Below are 23004 nucleotides of genomic sequence, written 5' to 3' on the forward strand. Positions count from 1 at the left end.
CTCGTGCCCACTGTGGGCCAGGGAGTGTGCGCGGGCTTCTGCGCTCACTCACTCACTCATTTCCCGACGAGCTTGGGACCAAGGCACAGAGAGGCGGTGGCAGGGGTGGGCCACGGAGCCAGAGTCCCAGCCCAGGCCAACCCCCTCCGGAGCCTGTGTTCTTCCTGCTTCTGGCAGGGCCGTAGCGGAGTACGAGGCTGAGGGTCACGTCCTTATCACCATCCCTGTCGGGCCCCGAGTAGTCCTGGAGTGTCCACGGAGCCGTTGTCAGCATGGCCAGGCTGCCGGCTGGTCACAGTGTTTGAGCTGGGTCTGTTTCCTTACCGTCAAATGCGATAGCATCCCTCGCAGAAGCCTCCTGTCCTGTTTGATCCTGAACGTGCAGCCTTGGGCCGGCGCGGCTGCTTGCAGAGCCGGCTTCTAGTCCGCTAACCGGCACTCGCTGCGCTTCTGCTCTCTGACGGGCATGTGGCGTAGAAGTGGTGCCTTGGGGGGCCTGGAACGTGCTGGCGGTAATGAACTCTAGCGTGTTCCACAAGGGACTGCCCCACGTGCAGCGTCTGGAGTAACTCGTTGACCTCGATGAGGAGGAGCAGAAGGGAAGCTCGCTGTTGGGCAGTTGCATATTTTAATGAGGGCAGACACTCCACGGTCTTAGCGGGGCCTGTGTGTGTGTGTACCTTGCGTTTTTTCCGCTCTTAACTAACCAAAAGAATCGTGTTACTACTTTATTAGCATGTTTCCCTTGTGAGACTATTACGTTTTTTTAAACATCGGTAAATAAAACTTTAAGAAAAAACAGATCTTCCTATAACCTTTGGGTAGGCAAATATTTTTACGAACAAAACACTAAAAGAATTTCCCAAAAAGGAAAAGTGTAAATAGGGCTGCATAAAATTTATGAGCTTTCTTCCTCGACAGATAACATTAAAATAAAAAGATTTTTAAAATAATTTTTACAAGACACCGTCAAAGAGCGAAAGACGAGTCTTGGAGTGGCGGAAGATAGGAGTCTAGCGATGGCCTCACACCCTGAACGTGTAAGACAGCTGGGGGTGGGAAAGGGGGACCCACAGCCCTTTGGAAGAAACAGACGTTTCACCAAAGGAGGTTTCCTCTTCGGCAGTCATTAGACGGGGCCGTCGGCGGCACACCTGCTGCAGCGGGCATCGGTCACTACAAGGAAAGAGCCCTGCCGGGCAGAGAGATCCAGAACACTGCGTGCTGGTGGGACTTTAAACTGGTGTGGCTTCTTCAGCTCCCTGACGGGTGGCACCGGCTAACGCAGGGGTGTGTGTGTGTGTGTATCTGTCTGTCTGTCTTACACTCCCAGTCTGTGCCCGTAAAGGACATGGAAAAGAGAGAAGGAGAGAGCGTTCTGGTGAAATTTGTTTCCACCACTCTTGAAGTGTGGCTTCCTGAACAATTAACTAGTTTATGCTTAGAGGAAGAGAAAAAAAGAGTGTTGTATCCTCATAATAGCTAAAAAAGCAGGAATAACTCAAATGGTCCTTAGCGGTGGTGTGACATTTCATGCAATACTATGAGCTCAGAGCGACCGTCTGCTTCTAGATAGGCTGAGTCTCACAAGCATGTCAGCGAGTGAACAAAGGCCAGACAGGAAAGGGTATGTTCTGTGTGGTTCCATGCGCATGAGGTCAGCCATCGGGGAAGTGTGGGGAGGTGCTGCCCCTGCCCTGCGTGGACAGTGACTGCTAGGACCGGGTGCCTTCTGGGCTTCTTTCTGCTCTGTCCCTTGCAGGATCATTGAGCTCGCTCTGGACACTGAGGTGCACGTCTTTGTGCTGAAAAGTTTGAAAATGGATGGTTAAAAATTACTTGTATTTTAAGTTACTTTTAAGATAATATTTCAGAGTAATTGGTTATGCCATAGTTATAATAATGCTGTAATTGTAGACTATGAATTGAGAAAATTATTTCTGATTTTTCTATTTTGTGAATTATTTTTTAGATATGAATTGAGAATTCGTTATTTGCCAAAAGGATTTCTAAACCAGTTTACGGAAGACAAGCCAACTCTGAATTTCTTCTACCAACAGGTATACGAGAGTGCTCTAATATCCCTTATTCTTTGTGGCTTTGAATCCTACTTACTACATGGTTTTATTTTAGAATTTGATTAAAGCTAACATTTGGGAGAATGTGTATTTGTCACAGTATGGCAGTGAGAGAGTTTTAACCAGTGAGAAATTTTGAATTTTTGACCCTGAATTCTTATACACTTGGGTAGATCTTTAAAGATACTTCTTTTGTGTGGTACAGTGAATCCTAAGCGATACAAGCATTGGTTTGCCTTTAACTCAAGTACCGTTACCATGCCCGAGTATCCGCAGGCTGGGCCGATGTGGAATTTATTGTCAGAGCCACCGAGAGTCACAGAATCTCGAGAGCAGTTTGCAAAATAAAGGCAGAATTGACTTTTTTTTTTTTTTTTTTTTTTGCACTGAGTAACTTCCTTTTTACCCCTTCAAATATTAGTTAGGCAATACACACGTGTGGCGTAAACGAACCAATAGAATTTTACGTCCAAATACACGTTGCTTGTTCGTTTCCACGAAGAGTGACGAGAAACAGGTGCGAGGACTGGCTGACATGTGCGCGCACGTTCTGCAGCCAGAAGCACGTGGTCGTTCCTCGTTTTAATAAAAATATTTATTACGTGTCTGCAGTGGGTCAAGAGCGCAGAGGAAATAAATGAGATCGTCTGCATCCTAAATTCCTCAGCTGGGCGGGGATGTCCTGCGAGCAGGACCTGTGCTCAGTCCCTGCTGTCGGGAAGCACAGCGGGCGTGGCCATGCCGAGAGTGTCTGCTGACCCCGTGGAGGTGCAGAGCCCACGCGCTGTCCTGGGAGGGGTCATGTGAGGAGTCCCCAGCTTCGCAGACGGGGAAGAGTCGTACTTTCGGAAACATGGCGCATCTTAATCTGAGTTAAAAAGTTTGGAGCAGAAAGGGGAGAGGAGCTGGGGCCCACATCGTGAAAAGGGAAGGCTGTAGGCTTCCTCCCGCAGAGTTAGGGGAGCTATTGAAGGGATGTAGTCAGTGAACGTCTCGAGGAGAATTTTTGTCGTCGGGAAGTCAGACCACACTGATGGCGCCGGCATCCGTCATGGACCGGATGGGTTTTAAGGCGGCTGCGAGCGGGTGGGCGGACTCTCCGGCCGTGCAGGTAGGAAACGCGGGAGACAGAGGGTGCCTGGAGCGCATTCAGCGGTGGGTTTGATGGGAGTGGGAGACTGACGGGACATGAACACGAGGGGTGGATTGCATCAGTCCCGCTGCCTGATGGCGGGAGCGAGAAGGGATGGACTCACTTCAGAAGGAAGGCGGTAGCCGGGTAGGTCGTTTTCTTTCCTGGTGTGAGAAAGCTGCGGGTTCCTGCTGGGGAGACCCACGCTGTGAGCGCAGAACGCCAGGACGCTGCTCCCAGGTACTGGGCCTGTTTTCTCACCGCGTCGGAAGCGAGAAGCTTGAGGCCAGGGCCCGACGGGAGCTTGGGGAGGTTGAGCGCGATGCGGAGTTGCGTGGGAGAGGGGGTTTGCACTTGGCGACACGGAAAGAGGAGAGTCCCGTTTTGATGCGGTGGAGATTGTTGGGGGCCCGCTCGTACTGCAGGGGTGACCTCCGGTTACAAGCTGCCCTGGGGCTTCCCCGGCTCGGTGGCGGCGTCTGACAAGCCTCGTGCTGGAGCGAAGCAGGTGACAGGGGTTAGCTGGTGGGTTTGCCTTGCGTTCTCGCTCTCCTCGGTGATCTTTGTCACTGTTGGCGTAATTTCTTTGCGAGGATCCACCCCCGAGGGAATCCATGACTGCTTTAGTGACGCTGGTCTCTGCAGTTCGCAGTCAGGCCTCACCGGCTCGCGTCCCTCCCTTTCGTAACTCGGGGCCGACCTCGCAGCCGGCCGCATTCTTGGTCCTTCCACGCTGCGACCTGCTGTCCTCGTTTTTCCTTTGACGGGACCTTGCTTCTGTCTCCGACTAAAAGTACCGCACGTGCTGGTGTGGCCCCAATTTCCTCTTCCTCCGGAGACCTCGCTCACTGCGGTCCCTGTTGTTCAGCAGACTTTAGGGGACCCAAGAGGTGGGGAGCACGCGTCCCGTCATGCGCTCACCGTGCGTGTAGCGGCCCAGCTGTCCCATCGAGTAAGATGCACGGCTGTGTCACCTATCCCGGTGAGTGAGGTGGGGTTGTCCGTCCTTCCCGTGCCCCGCCAGTCTTCCACGTTCGGTCTGCAGGCAGCGCCAGGCCCTGGAGCAGCTGGCAGTTACCATCTGTGAACGTGACACGCGTGTGAGCTCACCTTCCGGGACAGGACATGTCCCTCTCCATCCTGTGTGCCTCCACCCCACCCTCTGCTTTCTCTGTTCCTGCACTTTCTCTTTCGCAACCTGACCCTTCTTAATCTCTTACAGTTGTTCGGTCATATGGCACATTTTTAGGAAGTCCCCAAAATACTCTGAAACATCACTCGAAGTATCTTTATGCTAAATAATTGCTGTCACTTTGTGTGTGACTTTATGGTATTCTACCATGGACCTGTGTTTTAAAAGAAATACAAGAGCCGTCATGATACCGCCCTTTGCCCATGTTGAAGGCTGATCCATGCCGGTGTCCCAGGGACAGGAGACAGAGGGAGGTAAAGGTGTGTGTGCAGAGTCCAGGGGGAGGGCAGGGGAAGGACTGTTGTCACCACCAGTGAGTTGGCAGCTGTACAAAGAGCCGTGAGCGCACTCACACGCTCCGGATCGCGTGGGGCAGTGTCGGCAGTGGGTGCGGAAGAAATAGTGGACTGTGGGCAGTTCGATTGTCACACTGACCCTTGCCCTTGCAGGGGCGCACGGTATAGGTAAGACGGACACGTGCATGTGTGTGGGGGCTCATCGGAGCAGTGCACTACCGGAAGGGGAACCGGAGCCTCACTCAGTAAGGTCAGTAAGAGTTTCCTCAGATAAGTTGTGCGGAGCGTCAGATGTGAGTGTCCGTCCTGACCCAAGCTCCGCAGCCGCGTTCGCACACGCGGGAGCCGTGACGCTGATGCTGGCACTTACCACCACCCTGCATAGAACACGCGTGGTTCTGCTCGTGGGAGAAGACGTGCGTACTGTTGTTTCTACCCTGACCTAACAGAGTCGTGCAAGGAGCATGGTGTTCACGTTGCTGCTTTGACAAGGACCTATGTGTTTACTCAGCTCCTTGTGCTAACCTCTCAGTGCAGAAGCTGTCCTGTTGCACACGCGGGCATTCCAGCGCTGTCACGGGCAACCCGTGTGCTCACCTGTGCAGGCAGGACCCAGATTGGGACAGTCCTAATGCCACCGTTGGAAATCAGTTAGGAGTTCAGAGCTTTCCCCTGTTTAAACACGTGCACTTGTGCACATGCACATGCACATGCACGCACGCACACACACACACACACACACACACAGCATAAATAAAACTGTAGCCCTTCAGCAGCTGTTTGTAGCCAAGGTCTACTGAATTGTGAATGGAACTGAAGTATTTTGTAAGAACCTTTTTTTCTCTTCTTTTCCCCTTTTTAAAAAAATTAACATATAATGTATTATTTGCCCCAGGGGTACAGGTCGTGAATCATCAGGCTTACACACTTCACAGCAATCACCACAGCATATACCCTCCCCAGTGTCCATCCCCCAGCCACCCTATCCCTACTCCCCACCCCCCAGCAACCCTCCATTTGTTTCCTGAGATTAAGAGTCTCTTACGGTTTGTCTCCCTCCTGATCCTATCTTGTTTCATTTTTTCCCTCCCTACTCCCCACGACCCCCTGCCTTGCCTCTCAACTTCCTCATACCAGGGAGATCCTATGATAATTGTCTTTCTCTGACTGACTTATTTCGCTCACCATGATGCCCTTTAGTTCCATCCACGTTGCAAATGGCAAGATTTCATTTCTTTTGATAGCTGCAATTTTCCATTGTATATATATACCACATCTTCCTTATCCATTCATCTGTTGGTGGACATCTAGGTTCTTTCCGTAGTTTGGCTATTCTGGACTGCTGCTATAAACATTCGGGTGCATGTGCCCCTTCAGATCACTGCATTTGTATCTTTAGGGTAAATACCCAGGAGTGCGATTGCTGGGTCATAGGGTAGCTCTATTTTGAACTTCTTGAGGAGCCTCCATGCTGTTTTCCAGAATGGCTGTACCAGCTTGGATTCGTATTTTGTAAGAACTTGAGTGTGGAAATTTTCACTGAGTTCAGGGATAAGTTACCTAATAGAAGCCTCAGAGTTAAATGACACCCATTCTATAATTTTTTAAATCTTTTTTCTGTTGACGAAAATATGTAAGATGTATACATATATGTGTACGTATATTTCCACTGGATTCCAGGCTAAATGGATCCATTTTTAGGGGGCCCAGAATTTGATAACCTTGATTCTTTTTAATTATTTAGTTTGGTAACACCCAATATGTGTATGCTTTTGTGAGGTGTGCTAGTTAGTACTAGCGTGAGTGCCCGTGATGCTGCGGCCCAGATGAAGAGAACACACCTGTTGTCTCCTGGTCCCTGTCCCTGTCACACCCCCCTGCCCCCACGCTTTCACTCCACGCACTCGGCCACAGTTCCTATGTGTCCGTCATCCCCTTGCTTACTTCCCCTTGCAAGTTGGTCACATTTTACAGTGAGTGCGTGTTTGGTTCTGGCCTAGGGTACGAGCTGCCCGAGACCCCCGATTCCTCTGCATTCCCTCAGCGGCCTGACTTGGGTTTGCATATTGTTTTGTATGTCACCCAGCTCATAGAAGCATTCCAGAAGATTAAAAAAAAGTTTGATTCTGTGCTTTTAGTTGTTTTCAGTGAGCAGTCTCATCAGGACATCCGGTCCACCGTGTTGGTGGACATGGAAGTTATCATAAGGCATTTAAGCATGGATCCCGTTTGGTTCATTTCTAGAATAATTTTGAACTATGGTTAGAGTCTGTGGTTCACTTGATGCTAGTCCAGATTTGTTTAGACCTGTTTCAGCACCTCCCACCTGCTGAGGTTGTTTCAAGGCTCTGGTTTTGCTAGAGGAGAACATGTCTTCTGTGAGTTGGGCACAGAGTGTGACGAACACACGTGAATTCGAGATTGTTGGCAGTGTTGTTCAGGCCTCCCGTGTGGCTGGGATTCGTTTTTCCTGCTTCTGGGTATAGGTCAGGCCAGGGAGCGTTTTCTCTCGGAGCTTGGATGTTTATTATTGCTGTTGAGAAGTTAGCTGTCATCCTGTCTTTGAAGGTGATCTGTCCTTTCTCTCTGGCCAGTTTGAAGACCTTTCCTTTGTCCTTCGTGTTCTGCAGTTTTGTTACAAATCAGGTGTGGATCTTCACTCATTTCTTACCCCTTGGTCTGTGATGTGCTTCCTGTACCTGGGGGCTCATCTCTTTTCATCAGTTCTGGAAATGTCTTGTGATTTTGACTCGGACCTCGCCTTTTCTCCCTTCTTCATGACTTGGCCTGAGGCCTCCATGCGGGTCCATGTTAGAACCTCTCCGGCTGCCCTCCCTGTGCATCCACTTCCTTCTCCTGTCTTGGCGCTTTGTCCCCGTTGGATCTACAGTTCAGGTGTAAACCTGTCACATCACCACCAACTCTCCTCAGCTGCGACCAGCTTGGATGGGTAATGCATTTGTTGAGTTTTTATCTAGCATGTTTTAAAGTTGTGTGTTCCTTCCCTCTTTAAGAAAACCCACCAGGCCATCATTTATGGCTCTTACTGTTTTCTGATTTTTCTGCCTTTTATTTCTGTACCATTTCTTATAGAGGTAATGTCTCTTCTGAATTATAACATCCGAAATTCTTGGGCCTGACGTCTGCTGGTGCTGGCTTATACTCTTAGTGATGCGTTTCCCTGTGTGTTTGTTACGAGCTGTTCTTTTGTTGAATTTCACATGTGGGAATCTTTAGGGTCTAGCTGGGCAACTGGTAAACACTCCTGAGTGTTACCTGTTTTGTGATCTCTGTTTTAGAAGAACATACATTTTTTATTATTTTGGTTCTTTTATTAGGGTAGAAATAAAAGAATTATGTTTAGATCGCCTCTACCACCATTCTGATCCTGTGAAACAGAGAGCACTTACAATAAACTACCTTCATTTTATTATCTTAAAATTTCATCTGTCCCCGCTGTTTGTTTTGTGCATGGTTCCGGGTGGTGCCCCACAGAAAGCAGCATGCCAGTGGATGTGTGGAGGGCTGGGTTACTGGTTGGAGATTATCCTGCAGATGCAGTTTCATTTAAAGATGTCCCAATGTGAGATACTGCAAATGATTCACCAAGTGTTTGTGACCCATTTTAGAATATTCTGAGAGATATTAATCAGCACACTCTAAAAATAAACTGGAATCTTATTATAACCCTATTCACTGTAGAGCAGAAGTTATAAAACTAAGTTTTGACGCTGAAGCTAATGGCTCATTTTAAAACAAGGGAAGTATGTCTAACCCCGAAACCAAACTTTTCCTTTGCCATGTAACATTTTATTCCTCTTTATCTCTCTGAAATCTCATTTCAGAAAGAATTGCATTTGATTGGCAACCTTCTGCAAATAATGGTGGCTGTTAAGAGAAGAGCGAGGCCCATGGTTGGTCAAGAAGTTGTCATATGAACTCAATTTGTATCGATGTAGAACTTCTATACAAATCATTTGGCACTCAAAATTTTCAGCCCTTGGGATGCGTGGGTCAGACATGGAGTTCCCATTGTTTTCTCCTACAAATATTTTAAGATTAAAATGAGTACAGTTGACCCTTAAGCAATGTCAGGGGTGACGGGTGCTGACCCCCTACACAGTCATAAATCCATGTATGACTTTTGATCCTCCCCCCAGAACTTAACTACTAATAGCCTAGCCTTGATCAGAAGTAAGCTTTAGTAATAATGTAGTCAATTAACACATATTTTATATGGTGTATGTGTTATATACAATATTCTTACAGTAAAGTAAGCTAGAGATAAAAAAAATGTCATTAAGGAAGTCATAGGGAAGAGAAGATACATTTACAGGACTGTACTGTGTTTATAAAAAAAAAAACAAACTCATGCATGAGGGGACCGCCGCAGTTCAAACACGTGTTGTTTCTGTGTTACGTGCATATCCATCTATCCTGTCCTGGACATATTACCTGTAGCATAATTAAGACTTACTTGACAAAAGGAGTTCCGGTAGGAAGTTGAAAGGAGATACCAAGGTGGGAGCTGTTCCTCACCCTGAGGAGTAGAATCTGGAAGTGCCTGGGGAAATACTGAGGTACCAGGATGTGTGGTTTCTTGTTCCTGTGATTTTTATTTGAATTTTTATCTTTACAAGTTTTTATTCAGATATTTGTATTATCAGAAATTGATTTCCTTATCTGTGTTTTCTTGGCTATAAAGCGTTCTGTCAGTTAAAACATTTTGAAATGGCAGCTCCATGTGGGAGATTTTTAAAATTTTTTATTCTTTTAATACCTGACTTTTTTTTAACATTTTAATTTAATTTTATTTTTTCAGTGTTCCAAGATTCATTGTTTATGCACCACACCTGGTACTCCTTGTAATACATGCCCTCCTTAATACCCACTAACAGGCTTACCCATCCCCCCACCCCCCACTCCAAAACCCTCAGTTTGTTTCTCAGAGTCCACAGTATCTCATGCTTCCTCTCCCCCTCCAATTTCCCCCAATTCACTTTTCCTTTCCTTCTCCTAATGTCCTCCATATTATTCCTTATTCTCCATAAGTAAGTGAAACCATATGATAATTGACTCTCTCTGCTTGACTTATTTCACTCAGCATAATCTCCTCCAGTCCCATCCATGTTGAGACAAAAGTTGGGTGTTCATCCTTTCTGATGGCTGAGTAATATTCCATTGTGTATATGACCACATCTTCTTTATCCATTCGTCTGCTGAAGGGCATCTTGGTTCTCTCCACAGTTTGGTGACCATGGCCATTGCTGCTATGAACATTGGGGTACAGATGGCCCTTCTTTTCACTACATCTGTATTTTTGGGGTAAATACCCAGTAGTGCAATTGCAGGGCCATAGGGAAGCTCTATTTTTAATTTCTTTTTTTTTTTTTTAAGATTTTATTTATTTATTTGACAGGCAGAGATCACAAGTAGTCAGAGAGGCAGGCAGAGAGAGAGGGAGGAGGAAGCAGGCTCCCTGCTGAGCAGAGAGCCCGATGCGGGGCTCGATCCCAGGACCCTGAGATCATGACCTGAGCCAAAGGCAGAGGCTTTAACCCACTGAGCCAACCAGGCGCCCCTATTTTTAATTTCTTAAGGAATCTCCACATTGTTCTCCAAAGTGGCTGCACCAACTTGCATTCCCACCAACAGTGTAAGAGGGTTCCCCTTTCTCCACATCCTCTCCAATACACATTGTTTCCTGTCTTGCTAATTTTGGCCATTCTAACTGGTGTAAGGTGGTATCTCAATGTGGTTTTGATTTGGATCTCGCGGATGGCTAATGATGATGGACATTTTTTCATGTGTCTGTTAGCCATTTGTGTGTCTTCTTTGGAGAAGTGTCTGTTCATGTCTTCTGCCCATTTTTTTGACATGATTATCTGTTTTGTGTGTGTTGAGTTTGAAGAGTTCTTTATAGATCTTGGATGCCAGCCCTTTGTCTGTACTGTCATTTGCAGTGTCTTCTCCCGTTCCGCGGGCTGCCTCTCTGTTTTCTTGACTGTTTCCTTTGCTGTGCAGAAGCTTTTCGTGTTGATGAAGTCCTAAAAGTTCATTTTCGCTTTTGTTACTCTTTGCCTTTGGAGCCGTGTTTTGAAAGGAGTTGCTGTGGCCGATGTCGAAGAGGTTACTGCCTATGTTCTCCTCTAGGATTCGGATGGATTCCTGCCTCATGTTGAGGTCTTTTATCCATTTCGAGTTTATCTTTGTGTATGGTGTAAGAGAATGGTCACGTTTCATTCTTCTATACATAGCTGTCCAATTTTTCCAGCACCATTTATTGAAGAGACTGTCTTTTTTCCACAGGATATTTTCTCCTGCTTTGTCGAAGATTATTTGACCATAGAGTTGAGGGTCCGTATCTGGACTCTCTACTCTGTTCTGTTGGTCTATGTGTCTGTTTTCGTGCCAGTACCATGCTGTCTTGAATACCTGACATTTTCAGGGTGGGAATTGTCAGTTGTCATTTTTCCCCCAAAAAGGTAAAATACATATGGGTCCAAGTCTGACTTATTCGAAGGTCTATTTTCTTTTTCTTTTTTTTTTTTTTTGAAGATTTTATTTATTTATTTGACAGAGAGAGAGATTACAAGTAGGCAGAGAGGCAGGCAGAGAGAGAGGGGAGGAAGCAGGCTCCCTGCAGAGCAGAGAGCCCAACGCGGGGCTTGATCCCAAGACCCTGGGACCATGACCTGAGCCGAAGGCAGAGGCTTTAACCCACTGGGCCACCCAGGCGCCCCTCGAAGGTCTATTTTCTGTACTTATTTGATAGATTGAGTAATGGACCTTTCTTCTTCTTTTGTCACTTCTGTATACTTCAAGAAGTACTCATGGTGTTGAGGATGTAGGTAAACCTTGCACACTTGCTCTGTTTGACACATTTCTTGGTCATCCCTCTGTATGAAAGACTTTAGAAACGGGAAGGCATTATACATTTGCCTTCAGCCCACGTCATGGACTTGGACAGACTCTCACACTGGTAGGATCACTCTGGGCGTGGGACCCCCAGAACCATCCTCAAAGCTTAGTCACTCACTAGGAGGATTTACAGAACTTGGGTTGTTTGATTCTCTCACAGAGTAAGAAGAAAAAACCTCATGAATATATACAGTTCTTGCCACAGAAGGATGTCCAAACACACCATGTTTCTCGAAGTAGGAAATTGACATCAACATGGACGCAGATTAATTTGAAAAACCGAACACGGGACTCCTGGCGGCTCAGATGGTCAGCGCGGACTCTTGGTTTCGGCGCGGGGCGTGATCTCAGGGTTGTGAGGTGACCCCTCGTCGGGCTGTGTGCTCAGCATGGAGTCTGCTGGGGTTCTCTTTCCCCGGCGGCCCTCCCCTGCTCGCACACTCTCTCTCTCTGAAACAAATAAATAAAATCTTTAACAGCAAGCAAACCGACCACCAGCTCTCAGAGGTCTTCTCTTAGAAGACACGTGCTCCTGTGCTGCACTTGGGGACAGCGCACAGCAGCTGTCTGTGGCATAAAGAGAGACTGCGACATGATATCAGGCGAAGCAGGCGGTGTGTGGGAAGTCATTTCGTGAGCCCCTGCGGGCGGCGGTGGGCGGGATGTGCTCCCCACCCATCCTGCGTCGTCTTCCCGTGGAGGAAGACTGTGGTCCTCGCTGTGGGAGAGTTTGCAGGAGATGCGGACACACGCTGTAGGGTCGGCCAACTGGTGCTTGAGTCCTCACTCTTACAACACTCGCTGTGTGACTATGGGTGACCTGACATCCCTGATCTTTCTGTATAAAATGGGACGACTAAGCCCTGCCTTGAAGACTTGTTGTAAAGATTGCAAACGACATCTGTGACAGCGCGGGGCCTCGGCCCTGGCAGGCGCTCCTTAAATAACGGGCAGCCCCTCTGCTGTCGCCCTCATTCTCTCTAGGCTTGTTCTAAGCCTTTTTTTTTTTTTTTTGAAAGATCTTATTTATTTATGACAGACAGAGATCACAAGTAGGCAGAGCAGTAGGCAGAGAGAGAGGGGGAAGCAGGCTCCCCGCTGAGTAGAGAGCCCGACACGGGACTTGATCCCAGGACCCTGGGACCACGACCCGAGCCGAAGGCAGAGGCCTTAACCCACTGAGCCACCCAGGTACCCCTTGTTCTAAGCCTTTAAGTTGGGGGTGGCGGTGCTGTCCTCTCACGGCGGTGCTGCAGACTCCAGGACACATCATATACAGGTAGGTCTGCCGGCCAGGGAGCACAGTGTGCTTACTTGAAGCAGTTTTATCCACATATACTTAAATGCTCAATAAATTGCATTTATTTCACAGACGAAAGGCAGTGAGTTCCGCTGGAAGTCAGTAGGAGATGAGAGGCAGAGATGTCTTATCAGAGAAATGAACACGGAGTGTAGTCGAACCCCAAGTCCTAAAGAAAGATGCCTGAGCACAGCTTCGGTCTGTGAACATGCGTGGTGGTTTCGGAGAACATCATCAGCGGATGGGGTTCGCCATCTGTGCTCCTGCAGACACGGGCTGCTCAGGGCTTGGGGTAGGGATATGGGGAGCCAAGGGTCTGTTGGGCGGCTTTGTGTGGGGTCAGTCCACTCTGCAGGGTGCACGGATCACTTCAGGCCGTGGGGACACGGCACTGTGCGCCGAGAGAAGTGCACTGTTGATCTAGGAGAACAACGCCTAGAGCTTTCCAGTCATGTTCTTAATGGGGTTTTCTACAGAAATTAAGTTGTCATTTCCTCTCTGTGCATTTTTGCAACTAATGTGCATTCGGTTTTGATGAATGAAATAAAGTATGTGATTACGTTTTCCCACCCGTGAAACGTGCTTAAAAATTGTAATTAATCTTTAAGATAATTTTGTAATGATGAATTTTACTCAGCAGGTAATTGATATTCTGCTGTGGTTTCTTTGAAGTCCTAACCGAATGGTAAACTAAGATCGACTGGTTCAGTCAGAACAACTGTGCTATTTCTCTGACTCATGGAAATACACGTCTTGTTGTACCTCTTGTGCCTTTATTTTTGTGTGCGGTAATAAACCTACTTAGGATGCAAAAGCTTAGCATTGAAGTTTCGATCTATTTTTTGCTATATAGGAGAAAGGGCCAGTTGAAGTATAAATAAAATGATTCTAGGATTAAAGCTTTTTACTTAATTTAGTGGGTTGAGTAAATCAGTTCCACTGAGTCAGTCGTAAATACCTAATATGTGTAAACAGTAGAAGTTACTGTTGCTTACGTATGTGAAAAGTGATATTTACAGAGGTACCCAAACCCCAATTTGAAGACTTCATTCATTCATTCATTTGCCCACTCATTCTGTTAATCAATGTTATTAACTGCCTTAGGTCTAGGTGCTAATGCCGAAAATAAGGCCAAGGTTTTGAGAGGAAATGTTGAGATCAGAAATAGCCTGGGGTTGCCCGTGGCCAGGTGACTGGTCGTCGCTCCTCCCCGAGACAGAGGAGTGAGTCAGCACATGCAGTGCGCGTTGGGTGCTAGATTCTGGGTGCCCTAGAGAGGATGTTCCCTTCTGAAGGCTTTCACACTCACGGCAGGGAAGAAGGTGGTGAGTTGGCGGGAGGAAGCGCGGGGCAGTGTGTTGGCAGACTTCCTAGGCCGGCGCTGCCGAGCGGCTGGGCAGGTTCAGCCGCCGCTGGCGGCCCGGCGTGAGCAGAGCTCGTCCTACGCGCGGGTTTCTCTAGTCGCTCAGCAGTCAGCGCGGCGAGGAGGCGGCCGGCCCGTTTCGGCAGGCGCTGTTTTTGTCAGGCAGTTAAAATAAAGGGCTAATGAGAGACTGGGAAGTCGGGGGTCGTTGTCGGGGAAGGTCACGATGATGACATCCGTGGTGTAAGGTGGACAGAGTTTATCGGGGGTTAGAAGTCTTTTGAGCAAGTGAGCTGACAGCTCGGAGGTAGAAGCTGAAGAGCAGGGTCTTTGGAATTTTGTTCTAGGGCAGAGGTTATCACGCCTTTTCTGTGAAGGGCCCGAGAGTAAATACTTCAGATTTGAGCACTAAGAGACAAGATCGAGGATGTCTGAAGTCCTTCCATAATACGGGACAAGACAGGTTTGCACGGAATGTTGTATTGCCGAATTGTACTACAGGAATGGAGTGTGGTCTCCGTGACGCGGTGCTGCTGTGGGGAATGACGGACCTCCTTGGGAGCGGCCACACGTCCCCAACTGTGGCTCCGACTGTGGCTCAGAGTGGCGCTCCCTGTGGCCAGGTCTGTTGCGTGTGTTGCTCCCTTAATGCTGTTCGAGAAGGAGGTCCAGGGTGTTTCATCTTGGGAGTGTCTTCTTCCTGTCACACGCTCTCAGGCCGGCCAGCAGTGCGCCACTCACCATCACCGCGCACAGCCGTTCCTCAGAAGGTGCTTGTGGACTTCTTCTGGATTCTTCTCTTTTTTCCAATTCAAATTCAATTTAATTAACATAAAGGGTCTTACTAGTTTCAGAGGTAGAATTTAGTGAGTCATCAGTCGCTTGTAACCCTGGTCGGTGCCCATTCCAAGAGTCTCCTCGTTATATTGGATTTTACACGTGTTGTGACCTTGCAGATTACTCACATACAGGTGGTGGTGAGGTGGGACGTGTTAGTTGCAGAGTTACACGGGTTTGGAAATATGTAAATTTTCTTTGCCCTTGCCATGGGGGTCCAAAGGATGCTGGGGGGACTGTAGTTTGAGTTGAGAAAATACATTCACTGAGGATTTGTTTGGAACTGGAGATCTTCCTGCTTTCCCTTGTGACAGCGTGGTGGGGCGCAGTGTCTAAAGCTGCTTGCGATTCAGGTGACGTTGTTGCTTCTTTTTTTTTTTTTTTTTTTTTTTTTTAAAGATTTTGTTTATTTTGACAGAAATCACAGGTAGGCAGAGAGGCAGGCAGAGAGAGGAAAGGAAGCAGGCTCCCCGCTGAGCAGAGAGCCCGATGTGGGGCTTGATCCCAGGACCACGGGATCATGACCTGAGCCGAAGGCAGAGGCTTTAACCCACTGAGCCACCCAGGTGCCCCATTGCTTCTTAAAGTTTAAGTGCTCTCGGATTATATGAGTTCCCAGTAAGTCCATTTTATTTCCGTAGCTGTTTTTGGTGTTACTCATTTTTATATCCAACGTCTAGTACAATTATTGGCCCAGTGTCTGGTGGATGTGAGCGGCACCCTGGAAGCAGTCGTGGAATGAGCAACTCTGCTGTGTGCCCTGCTAACGCAGCACTGTCTCCCCGTTCTTCTATTGCAGGTCAAGAGCGACTACATGTCAGAGGTAGCTGACCGTGTGGACCAGGACATTGCTCTGAAGCTGGGCTGTCTGGAAATCCGGTAAGGTGCTAACTGGGCGTTGAGGGCTTTGCTGCTCTGAGGCGTTCTTTAGTTTGGGAAATTATCCAGGTATTTTCCTTTTCCTTATAAAGATTATTCATAAAATACTGAATAAAATTTGAGTAAAAATTGGAGATTTTGAATTAGGTTGTCAGTGTAACTTTTAGAAATCTTAGGATCTTTTAAAATGATATTTCATTGCATTTAGAGCTGGAATGACTGATGAGCGTGCACATGTGTGAGCAGGTCTGAAAGCGCTCCTCGGTAGTCTCCTGGGGGTCATGGAAGTGACCTGTGTCACTGGGTCCCAGGTGCTAGTCACGCGCCACAGGCGGGGACCGAGGAGTTCAGTGCGCTAGCGCACACCATTTAAACGGAAGCACAAATAGCCACATGCGGCTAGTGGCTGCCGTGTCGCAGGTTACGGGAAAAGGAAATCTGAGAATGTCGTTCGTAATTCTGATAATATTTGTCACCATGTGTCATATGTTATCTTCTATGCTAGCATTTTAATTTTGAATAGAAGAGTATTTTACCTTTTTCGGGTGTGATTTCAATTAAAATTTACTCTGGGCTTCTAGTTTAAGATGAGTTGGTTAAGCTGCCACAGTTTGATTATGTTTGCTCGGAACAATTAGAATTTCCCCCCAAGGTCACTATTTTTTATACTGCACGAGGCTGTTACATACCAGTCCCTACAAGGACCCGAGGGCAGTTAGGGTGTCATTCTCAACTCTTCATTAAAATTCGTGTTCAGTCTTAATTCTGTTTCCCAGGAACAGAAATCATCCCTCACTGGTCTCTTCTGTTCCTGTCCTGCCCTTGAGCCCTCACAGCTCTAGGCAGAAAGCATCCTTGGCCGCCCCTTTCTGCCTCCAGACAGTGCTGCATGGGGTTATCTGGAGATGGGGTCAGAAAGCACGAGGTGTTGGGCGAGAGGCACTGGGACCACCTGGGTTCTCGGTAGCTTTCCTGATCCTTCCCACACGGGCCTCCCGTGCTGTGTTTATCCCTCTCTCTGCCCCATGCAGTGTCCCTGACTTCATTGTGAAGTGAAGGGCCGCAGGAGAAGCCTGACGGTGCAGCCTCCCCCTGCAGGCCCCTCCTTCACCCCCCTGCCCCCGCATGGGGAGAAAGTCAGAAAACCAAACTGAGGGACCCTTCAGGGGCTCTCTGTAGTTTTTTAATCTAAATCTATTACTTGCATTTTGAGTAGACCAAAGAAAAAGCCAAACAAATGTAAAAAGCAAAGCCAGTATTTATAGTATTAGAGACAGGTTTGAAACGGAGTCTCGTCCTCCTGTTATGTGACTTGAGACGACGAGTCCTACCCGTGTGTCCCAAAGCAGCTCCAGCGGGAAGTGTCCTTCTGCCAGGTACCGTGTATGTGCAGAGAGAATCCGGCCCACGCGTGGCAGGTTCTGTAGAGAGAGGACCTGGCTCCCGCAGGGCCCCACTTGGCTTGACTGGGTAGTGTGGAGTGCAGGGGAAGGCCAGACGACGAACATTCAGAGTGGTGGACAGCGCTGCCCAGGCCGGAGCTTGCCTCCTCCCTGCACAGCCTGCCCTGATGATTCTGTCACACGTCCGTGTACTTGCCCTTGGTGACACGCGGCCCTGCAGGAGTCAGTGTACTTGCTGCTCGCCTGGAGGAGGCTGGTGTTCCCGCAGCCATCCTGCTCGTGCAGGCTCTCACTGAGAGACGAGCCCAGCGGCCAGCAGTGGTAGCTAAGCTCCTTACACCTGGAGTCTTTGTCTCCTCCTCACAGAGAGCCACACCTGATTCACACTCAAGGAGAAAGCAAGCTCGTCCAATAGGACGGAGCCTGTGTTCACCGCTTTCTGCCTCCCAGGGGCTTGGGAGTCACCGCTGGGGTCAGGTTCGTGTTGTTTACGGCACAGCAGGGTGTCTGTGGCCAAGCCGCGGCGCTGTTTCCGCTGAGCAGCACGGACGCTCCTTACACGTGTGTGTGAATGTGTGTCTTCCCTGGTTATAGGCGCTCATACTGGGAGATGCGAGGCAACGCGCTCGAGAAGAAGTCCAACTACGAAGTGTTGGAGTAAGTACCCCCGCCCCACCGCGCCGCGCGCCCAGCAATAGGCCAGCCTTCAGGCCGTGGGGTTAGTTTGCCCAGAGTTAAATCCCAAACCCAAACACTGCCATTTCCGGAACAGCCGCATCTGGGAGAAGGAAGGTTTTAGAAGCAAAGAATTCCAACGACAGTAACTGCGCGCGCAGACGTTTCCACTTGTTGGCGAGCGCCTTTGGGCTAATCGTGTGGCGTCAGCACGGACTGCCGCCTCAGCTTTAATCATGTCGGGAGGAAGTGTCTCTTCCAGTTGGCGTGGGATGCAGAACTGCCGATTCCGTTCCTCCTCTGACGTTGCTGGGGGTTTCCACGGGTGGAGACGTGTGAATCACTTGTTGCTTATGGAATAGGTTGTTTAGAAAAACAAAGTTTTTTGGATCGTGGAATGAGTTCGTGTATTAGAGTTTTCCATCAGGTTGTCTTAACAGTGCATAGCAGCACGCTGGCGCTTCTGTGCGGGGAGGCGAAGTTCCGTACTGCGCCGTTGATGATTCATGCAGCAAGAGCGTTGATCTCTAAGTCCCAGTAAAGGTCCGCTGTAGTTTCCTTAGGAATAGTGGCATATCTGGCCAACACTTACCTTTTCTGGCTGTACTATTACTGAACTCCTGGTGGCTTTTGGGAGGTATAAAGTAAACTGGGGAAATAAAGTAAAAGGTACCTGTCACCACTGTGCTGTGAGAGCGGCTTTGGCTGCAGATCACGCCAGAGTCACGTTCCGTAGAATGAGTCCTGCCCTTCAGAGGATGGTGTCGAAGTCGTGAAGCCACTAACCATCGAGACAGAAACCACCAGCACTCACTGGGGCATAGATTCTCTTCATGACTGTCGCATTCTTCACCTGCTGGACTTGGTGCTCAGACACACATCACCGGCATTGAGGAGATCGTTGAAGATCTTGTCTTGGGTGTCGCTGGGCTTGTCCTCAGTTCAAATGGAGGTTCAGGATAACAGGAGGAGTTTTACCTGTTTGGTTATTTGGTGAATTATCTGTTCCTTTGTCCATTGGTTTCTTTACTCATTCGTTCACTTAACGGACGTTACTGAGCGTGTGCCGAGCTGCTGGCAGCCCAGTGCTGGGTATTCAGAAATTAATAATCCAAAACACTCACCCTCAGGAAGCTTCCAGCGAGCAGGGAGACTCAGCTGGGTGAGCAGGGCTGTAGAACAGTGTGCCCAGGGGCTGAAGTAGAGGTGCCTGGGGGCGGGGGGCTGTCGGGAGCACGGTCCTTGATGTCCGAGGTGATTTCAGGGGGGGACGAGGTCTCCCCGAGTCTCAAAGAAAGCATGTGGGCAGGTGGGGGGAGCTGCCGGGGAAGAGGGATGAGACTTTGAAGGCACCGAGACACGGAAGTTCAGGTAGCAGCTAGAAAACTGTCCATGCATTGTGAAGGCCATGTCGGCAACAGCCCACTGCTCTCCAGGAGCCTCTGGTCCTTGGCCGTGGCTGACTCCTGGGCCATCCGCAACAGGACAGTGGTGTGAGGAGCTCTGCGATTGAGAGCGCCTATGTTCACAGAACTGGGGTTTTATTAAAGAAGGCTGGAAAAGGGAAGCAGGGAACCAGGACACCCCTGCGTCCCTCCTGCCCACTCGAGAAGGGGCGAGGCTGTGTCGTGGGCACGGCAGCATTGGCAGCGAGTGGGGTGGCGGTGGCTGAGCTGGGGTCTGTGGGCCGGCTGGCTGCTGAGACTTGTGTTCTGTCCTGGGCCACCAGGGATTCCGCTCACAGGAAGAGTTTCTGTTGGACAGGGAACCGGAGAAGTTGTTGGAGCCTGTTGATTTTCAGTTCTGAGGGAACAAGCATGTTTTTTCAATGAAAAGGAAGGAGAAATGTGGATTTATTTTATGTTTTAAAATCGCTCATACCAGTAGCATTAAAATCTTCCGTGGTCCCCCGTGCCTGGTTTCTAATGTCGTTCATCAGTGAAAGGAACCAGGGCTCCTTTGAAAAATGCCTGATGCTGGGGGTGGGGGGAAAGGGGTACAGGAGGGGCCTGTGCATCTTGGTGCCAGAAGGGAGGAAGTGCTCGGTCAACGTGGGGCGAGAGCACCTGAAGTGCCTAAAGCTGGAATCATTTGAGCTACAAAGTGAGCGAGTAGTTTTAGATTAGAACCCGGAGTGTAGAGCAGATACCCGGGAGGCCCTCCTCGTACACATGAGCGAACACGTGAGAAGTGACAGATCTCCCCTACAGAAGAATTCGAAGTAATTTATGTAGATGTGACCACGAGGAGGGCAGAGCTTAAAATGCCACCTTAAAGGATGGGCTGTACTTGGAGACTTGTACAGGACTGTGTTGGGGGAGGGAGTCAGCGGGCAGTGAAGAAACCTGGCCAGCACCACCTGAGCTAGATGAGCAAGGTCGGCCTCAGCAGTGACAGGCCACACCCGGGCCAGGTGCCCTGGCTGGGGTCAGTGGAGAAGGCCACTTCACCTCTGGCGGCTTCCTCTCCTGTGCCCGTAAGCCCAGTCTCATCATGCGGAAGCACAGATAATTCCTCGTCGAGGGACATTATTCACAATACCAAACCAGTGCGCCTTCAAACTGTCAAGATGGTCCGAAACAAGGAAAACCTGAGAAGCTGATGGAGCTGAGAAGAGCTTGTGGAGCCATGATGACGAAGTTGGATTCTGAACCAAAAATGATGTAGAAGAAGTGATGAAATGTGAATGAAGTACAGACTGTTTCTGATAACAAGTCAGTGTTGCGGTAGGAATTGCGGCTGACATGCCTTGCATGATGGGGACTAGGAGTGGGAGGGGCCTGGGCGTGGGGCACCCGTGGGCCTCTCTACTACGTTTCCAGCATCTCTGGGCAGCTGAGACTATGCTACCATAGTCTGTCTCCATTTAAAGAGAAATGATATGGGAATGGAGCTGAAAAGCCAGTGCGGAGATAGAGGTGACGATCTCGAGAGTTCCAGCCCGTGGTGGGCAGTTCCATGAAGTCCCAGAAAGACCTGGGTGATACGTCACCTGGCAGTTAGCGACAGGACGCCAGAACACCTGTTGGCGTCCTTCGGGTCACCGTGAAAGCCTGTCCTGTTGCCGTGAACTGTATCCTGCCCTGTCCCTGCAGGGCCACAGCAGGAGCTGCAGTGTCACAGGGTAGAAGGAGCCGGGCGTGTGGTAAATACTAAAAAAGGACACAGAGCCAGAGGACAGCAGGGGCCCAAATAAGACCTACATGCGCCACGCACTGACGTGTTTGTGGCAGCAGGACAGAAGCAGGGATCCTTCAGGGTGGGGGTGGGGGTATGTTTGGAGAGAGGAGTTTTCAGGTTAAGCCCTGGCCGGCTCAGTCGCTAGAGCGTGCTGCTGTCGATCTCTGGGTCGCGAGTTTGAGCCCCACGCTGGGTGTGGAATCTACTTAAAAAAATTAATAAATTTAATTAAAAAAGAAAAGATCTGTTTGAGGTGAAAGACAAAGGTTACATCAGAATTGGTGTAAATTTGGCTTATTTCTAGGGAATACGGAAATTGAGGCGATGGGAGAGGAGGTGGGGGGCAGAGGACAGACCTAGGCACTAATGGGTGGGGGTCAGTGAAGTGGAGAAGGTGGGGGTTACTGTGCACAGGGGAGGGCCCGTGTTATGGGAGAAATGGGTGCAGGGTGGTGTCACCACAGGCCCTCTCGGGGGTGTGGGGGGGAGGCTGAGTTACCTGTAGTCTGGAGGCGGCTGTTGTGTGTTCTTACGTAGGTGTGCTGTGTGAGTCAGACAGACGTGCGACAGAAGGAAAAGGAGTGGGTTCAAGAGGCTTACGGTCCCGGCTGTGACTGTGCTGGGTCTGCCCTGCCCGTTCTCCACCCGCCCCCCAGGGGTTCTGTGTAGCTGCGGATGTTGTGTGACTGACCTCTCGCCGCAGAGTGTCTGGTGTGGGTCCTGCTTCCACTGTGTCCCGTTCCCGGTGTGTGCTTCCAGGGCCACAGAGTGAGGGCGGTGCTGATGCCTGCCTCGGTGTGCGGGGTCAGGGAGGCGACCACATCGAGGGCCGAACGCAGTGCGGGCCCCGAGTGAGCCTCTGCCCTTGTTCCCCTTGTGATCGGGTCCAGAGGAGAGCTTGTCCCTCGCACTGAAAACCAAACTGCGTAGTGTTACTTCACAGTGTTCGTAAGAGAAAAGCATATAAAGGAATGTCAGAGTTCATCTGTTAACTTAATCTTGAACCTTTTCAAATCATTTTCATTAGTTTACAAGGTAGTAATACATTCTAGCTGAGAAAATTGGGACAGAATCATCCGGTAAGATGGAACTCCCATCGGTTTGTGCTCACCACCGTCAGTCGTACTGTCTTCAGGAACAGCCTTGCAGCCCCTCCCCTTGCGTTCCACGTGTGCGCAGGTGGCAGGGCCGGGCCGGGCAGGGCTCGGCGTGAGGTCGTGACTGTGAGCGTGCAGCCCGCGGCCTCCCGTGGGCCTGGTTCCGGGAGCCGTTGGCGCTGAGCGCGTGGCCGCCGTCAGATCCGGGGGCGTGCTGCGTGTCACCAGTCCGCGCGGGGACGCTCTGGCCCGTGACAGCATGAGGCGGCGCCACCGTGTTTCCTTGTTGGTTTTTGCCTGGTGACCAACGAATGACAGCTTGTTCTGTTTGCTTTCGCTTGATTACAGTTGCTATTGAAGACCTGCCCGTGTGCGGGCCGCCATACAGATTCCTTTTTTAAATTTGGCTGGATTTTTTTATAGTTTTTACATCTATTTATGTTTTTCCTTGTTAATATTATGAGGTTTTTGTCATATTAACTATGTTTGTCGTATTTGTTCTGTATGTTCTTCCCAACTGGTCTTTGTCCACTGTGACTATACGGCCCATCATCACCTAGGACTTGTTCTTTCTTTCTTGTCATTTTTTTTTTTAATGTAGTAAAATCTGCCAGTTATTTTCATTTTAGTTAAGAGTTTCAAGACCTGTTT

The 23004-nt window shown here is 49.3% G+C and overlaps 1 protein-coding gene across 7 annotated transcripts in view; it reads left to right on the forward strand.

Moving 5' to 3' along the window:
• The window catches only part of LOC111146744 (protein tyrosine kinase 2), a 250228-nt gene that overhangs the window by 104502 nt on the left and 122722 nt on the right, over positions 1-23004 (forward strand). For 6 of the 7 annotated variants that reach the window (XM_022502422.1, XM_022502423.1, XM_022502419.1 and 3 more), the window contains 3 exons: positions 1973-2060; positions 15919-15998; positions 17996-18058. In XM_022502422.1, the coding sequence (XP_022358130.1) occupies positions 1973-2060; positions 15919-15998; positions 17996-18058 (231 nt within the window). Of the gene's footprint in view, positions 1-1972; positions 2061-13198; positions 13212-15918; positions 15999-17995; positions 18059-23004 lie in introns of those variants that run through there. The other variant, XM_022502424.1, reaches the window with a different exon arrangement.

The sequence above is a fragment of the Enhydra lutris genome, unplaced genomic scaffold (assembly GCF_002288905.1).
Source record: "Enhydra lutris kenyoni isolate GAN:26980312 unplaced genomic scaffold, ASM228890v2 scaffoldscaffold14, whole genome shotgun sequence".
Lineage (NCBI taxonomy): Eukaryota > Metazoa > Chordata > Mammalia > Carnivora > Mustelidae > Enhydra > Enhydra lutris.